We start from the raw sequence: 5249 nt of genomic DNA, 5'->3' as shown, positions 1-5249 counted from the left end.
GCGAGCTCTGTAACCTCATCTTCACCTAAGATGGATGACTCAAACTTCTGGGGAAACCAGAAAAATAGGGAAGTATCTGATTTATTAAGATACCTGGAGCTTTATGACTGCCTGCCCTGCAGGTTGAGGCACTTGCCCACCTCTCATGGCCACACGTTTGCCCCTGTGAGTTGAGCACAGCCAGGAGTGCACAGTAGGTACCACACACAAACGCATCTACAGATGTTGTTGAAGTACCTTGTCGATGCAAACGCGCATTCCCCTCCTTCCGAGCAGAGGGCGGAGATAATGGTTCAATTAAAACGTAGGGAAAGTGTTCGGAGGGATAAAAGAAACATTGTTCCGTCTATTAAAATACTCTCGACAGAATAGTTGAACAGAGAGATGTTTGTCGGCGGCAGCTCTATTGTCATCATTCCTCGTCTGGCTTCGCCTTTACAAGAAGCCTGTGGCGCTTCCTTATTATTTAAAGGAACAGGGCGAGTAGCGAAAGTGAAAATCGCTTTATCCCGGCACCGGTGCCATGTCCTCACGACCTTAAACCTTGGCCGAGCCGGCTGTCACTTCTCCGGAGCTCACGCCGCTTCCGAGAGCCGATGTCGGAGAAGCGCGGCGGGCAGGAGCGGCCGGGGGTGAGGCGGCCCCCAGCGCCGGGCGGGCTTCGGGCGGGGGGCGCCGCGGGAGGGCTGGGCCGGCTCCCGGGAGCAACCTGGAGGAAATCTGGGGAGAAGAGATACTGCGGGGCGGTTATTTCTCCAGGCGAAAAGCACGAGTCGGGCCGCCCGGCGGGGTGCCGGCCCCGGGGCTGGGGCTCTCCGGGGGATTTTCAGGCAGCTCCTGCCCGGCAGCGCCGTGCCCCGGGGGTGCGGGCTTTCCCCTCGCTCCCGGGGCCTGAGCGGACCTCGCGGTCTCGGGGGACGGGCATTCTTGCCGGCGCGGGCGGCTCGAACCCGAGGCAGCCAGCCCGGGGGGAAGCAGTGCAGGCCGGGGGTCCGGGCGGTCCCGGGACTCCCGGTTCCCCGGGCGCGGCGCGGGTGCCGCCGGGCGCCATGTGACGGCCATGCGGGCGGCGGAGCGGGCCGGAGCGGGGCTGTGCGGCGGCGCTCCCGCGGCGAGGCGGCGGTTCCGCCCCCGGGCCGGGGGGTGCCAGGTGCCGGGGCGGTACGTGCCCTGCCCCGCCCCGGCCCGCCCTGACCCTTCCCCCGCGGGCCGGGGGAGCCCAGCGGCGCCGAGCGCGGCGCCCCGGGGCGGCTCCGCAGCCGGCGGGATGTCGTGCGCCGTCCCGGCGGCGGCGGGCAGCAGCGCACTGGCTCGGGGCGCAGCGGCCGAGGGCAGCCAGCAGGTAGGGGCATGGGCATAGACAGGGGCAGGGGCAGGGCAGCCAGGCTCGGCGCTGTAGGCGGGCGGGCACATGGGTCTGAGTCACGCCGGGCAGCGCGGTGTCGGGGTGCCCGATCCCCCCGGGCGTCGGCTCTTCCCTTCCCGGGAAGCGGCTGTGGTGCCGGCTCTTCCAGGTAGGAGTGCGGGCGAACCGCCGGCGGTGCGCGGAAAGCTCCCTGCCGCCGGCGCACGGCGCGGTTAGCGGCTTTTCCCCCGCCGCAGGCAGCCGGGAGGGCGGCTGGAGGGGAGCGCCGCTGGCCTGCGGCTGGGAGGGCAGCGGGGCCGGTCCGCGGGCAGCGGGTGCGGGTGCGGGCGCAGCGGGAGCCCGGCTCACCTCCCCGCCGCACGCATCTCCGGCTCCTCGTTCGCCCTGGGGCGAGGCAGGTGTAAAATGCTGCCCGTCGGGCAGAGCGGGAGCTCAGCTCCCCGCCATGGGTGATGGGCGTGCCCAGGTTCCACCATCAGCGGTACAGCGAGTGCCCGCGGGGCTCTGCGGCATCCCCCCGGGCATCTCTGTCCGCTTCCACCCTGCCGCCTCGGGCCCCACCTGTGCAACGGGGCAGGGAGGTGCGCTGCCCTTTGCAGGTACCGTGTGGTCTGTGGGAGGCCGGGGATAGGTGCTGTGAAATTGGGAGCATGTGCTCGTTCTCAGAAACAGTTGCACACCTGACTTCAGGCGTCTCCATGTGCACCTTAAAAACTAGTGAAGTGTTTCTGGCTAATGTCTTCCAGAGTCACGAAGAAGATGACAGGAAGGTAAGGAGGAGAGAAAAAAATCGCGTTGCCGCACAGAGGAGCCGGAAGAAGCAGACTCAGAAAGCAGATAAACTTCACGAGGTGAATGGGTACTTGATGTTTTGCGGGCACGACTTGGGTACCAAGCATGGGACTTTACAATAAACGGGACTTCTTAAGCATGCGTGGGCCTGTCTTCACGCTAATCCAGCTCAGAGAGCTGTGGGTGTGTGGCAGAGATGGGCGTGCTGCAGGGTGCCTGTCCGGGAACTCCTGGACACTGATGCTCCCGTCAGATGGAGCAGCTCTGCCATAGGTGACACTGCTAGGGAGAAAGAGACGTGGTCCTGCCCTTGCCTCACGCTCCTTCTTTTGCTGTTCCTGTGACCACCCAGTGAACTGGATCACAGGACTCCTCTGGACTGAAACAAACCCGTTTTCTTCTGGATTAGTGTTAAGCTTGTCACGTTCGCTATGGCAGTGGATGAATGCTTGCTGCCTTATGAGGGAGGAGGCGATGGAGGAGGAGGGGACTATGCTGCTTAGTGACAGTGCTGGCGTAAACCAATTCTAAAACTATGGTGTGAGACAGAAATACCCTGTTGAAAAGGCTTCTTAGGAACTTCAAAACTTCCAGGCGTGAGAGCTCGGTTCAGTTAGCTGTTATACTTGTATGCTCTGATAAATAACAGTGGGTGTTTCCAAAAAAAACATGAAAGTAACTGATTCTTCCAGAAACTCTTAATACTTCTTCTCAATATCACAGTGTGGTGTAGTTTCCTCTGGTCCCCAGTGCAAATGCTGAAGGACAGGAATCCCCTTTCTTTGGTTTTGGATGTTACCTCACACAACATTGCTTTTGTTGTAGGTGGGGCTTTTGGGATAAATGTTAGTTCTGTGATTGTGACCGAGTCAGTTGTTCAGCTCTGGAGGTTCAGCACAGGCTCTTCACTTTCTCGGTGTGGAAGGATCTGCTGATAGTCAGCAGAAGCCAAGAAGGACAGTGTGGGGAGTTTTGGGTTTGGTTTTTCCCAGATGTCCTCTGAGTCAGCGCCTGAGAAAGCCAGGTGCAGAGTACTTCTGGAAAGGGGTAACCCCAGGCTTTTGTGGAATCATTTCTGGGCCCTGTGCTGTCCTGCAGCCTCTCTTGATGTTCTGCCTGGACTTGAGGAACTTCCTCATGCTGGGAATCATCATTCTTGGGCACGTTGGTTTTCCTAGGTGCAGGCAGATTTAGTTGAACAGACGTTCATTCTTAGCATGAACAATTTGATAGTCTTGTTCCTGAAAACAGAACAGAGTGATGGGAGGGTAACACTTTCTGCAAAAGCCATTCCCATGGGGTTTGGGGCAACAAGAGATGAGCCGAGCCAGAGCCAGGGATGGACAACTTGGCTGGAGTTGGTGACCATAATGTGTTAGGAGGACCATGCCTGTTTGTGAGTGAGAGATGGTGAGTGGTGGAAGGATGTGTGGATCCCCTTGCCCTCCCTCGCTCCTGCAGCAAAGGGCAGCAAAGGTAGTACCAGGCTGCCCAGAGGAGCATTGCATGAGAGGCTCTCCCTGCTGCCTGGTAATCAGGCCTTTTAAGGCATGTGTAGGCTTTGAACTTTGCTCTGAAGCTTTCCTGGGGAGGTGAGATTGAGTGGGTGAGTGTTGAGCCCTAGGCCAGCAGCAAGGTGCTGACACCTGCAGGTTTTCCGTGGGCTGGTTCTGAACCTCTAGCTCTCTTCTTTTTAGGATGAGAAGTCTTGACAGCAGGGACACTTGAAACATGCAGTTATCAAAAAACATGACACGCGAGTCTCACATCCGTCACAGATGTGTGCTGCAGAGCACCTCAAAACTCCCCTGCAGTTAATAACAGCTTATTCATTGCCAGAGAAGCCTTTGCTCAAAAGCAGCCTGGGTCAGGAATAACCAAGGCAGTGGTCAGGCCTTCTGGTGACAAAGTGGTACTGGGAACAAGCTGCCATGATGCTCCCTTCCTCCTGCTCTTGAGTTCCCGGGCATCTGAGCAGGTGGCTACAAGCTCTGGCCAGACTGGAGGAAAGTGGCTGGCACTGGACGTGTTGTGCTAGGTGCGCGTCTCAGCCGGCACCTGGCCTTTCCCCATGCTGGCCCAGGGCAGAGGCTGCCCTTTCCTCACCAGCAATGCCAGGCACCGGGTTTTCCCAGCACCTACCTGCACTTGGTGCTTTCATTTTCTCTGCTCTGACAGTGCAGAGCAGGGTCAGACCTTCCCAGCAGAGGTGGCCCAGGGCTGGAAGAGGCCACCCACGCCTGCGGCCCTGGGCTGCTGGGGACCCCCGAGGGCCAGCAGCACCTCCTGGTCTTCAGAGCCACAAAAGGAATTGCAGCGTGGTCAGTGTACAGGTCGTAAAGTACTTGCCCTGTTCCAGGACCCAGGTTGTGTCTGTCTTTCCTTAGCATTTTGCACATTGTAGTAAGAAACCATGCAGTTTTTCTAAGGTTACGTGAATATACTCAATGTGGAAGCACTGAAAGGAATGTTTTGACTATGAGTAGGCTTTTTTTTTCCTCCTCTCCTTCCAGGAATATGAGTCTCTTGAGCAAGAAAATACATCCCTGAAAAGAGAAATCGGAAAGCTAACAGATGAAATGAAACACTTGAGTGAAGTGTTGAAGGATCATGAAAAGATCTGTCCACTATTGCACTGCACCATGAACTTTGTGACCCTGCCAAGGCCCGATGCACTCACCAGCTGCCTGCCAAGATGAGAGCTCTCCTTGATTGCCTTTAAGCGTGATGTGTGAAAGTGCCATTAACAGGAGATTTGAAGAACTGCCTACTTCACAGTGCAGGTCTTCCATCGAAGAGGGCTGGACTTGATCACACAGCTGTTCTCCATGCTGAAGTTTTATAGTCTTCTGAATCTCAGGAAAACACCACTATGGAAAAAAAGACAACTCGAACTGCGACTTCTTATTTGGTAGAATCTTCGAGCCACGGTTTTGCCTTCAGAAATGTCAAAATGCAGTGGCAGCCCACCATCGCACCATGGAATGTAGACAGGGAAAATTACCGACTTTGGGCTGGGATGCCTTTCTCCTACACATCCGCTGCCAGTAACCCTTTGTCACTTGTCATCCATGTATATCACGTTCTGGCT

At 57.3% G+C, this 5249-nt stretch overlaps 1 protein-coding gene across 2 annotated transcripts; it reads left to right on the top strand.

The window, feature by feature from the left end:
- Positions 1-563: 563 nt before the first annotated feature.
- BATF3 (basic leucine zipper ATF-like transcription factor 3) lies at positions 564-4857 on the top strand. 2 transcript variants are annotated; one of them, XM_086629314.1, is made up of 3 exons: positions 564-632; positions 2113-2217; positions 4672-4857. In XM_086629314.1, exons 1-3 carry the CDS (start codon positions 597-599, stop codon positions 4855-4857), a joined length of 327 nt encoding a protein of 108 aa, XP_086485440.1. In that variant the 5' UTR covers positions 564-596. The 2 variants fall into 2 exon arrangements, with proteins under 2 accessions (XP_086485440.1, XP_086485434.1); XM_086629308.1 differs by lacking the exon at positions 564-632 and adding an exon at positions 1061-1342.
- Positions 4858-5249: the final 392 nt, after the last annotated feature.

Source organism: Tauraco erythrolophus, chromosome 2 (assembly GCF_009769465.1).
Source record: "Tauraco erythrolophus isolate bTauEry1 chromosome 2, bTauEry1.pri, whole genome shotgun sequence".
NCBI classification, from domain to species: domain Eukaryota; kingdom Metazoa; phylum Chordata; class Aves; order Musophagiformes; family Musophagidae; genus Tauraco; species Tauraco erythrolophus.
The sequence above is the reverse complement of the archived record's forward strand: the minus strand, read 5'-3'. Positions and strand labels throughout refer to the sequence as shown.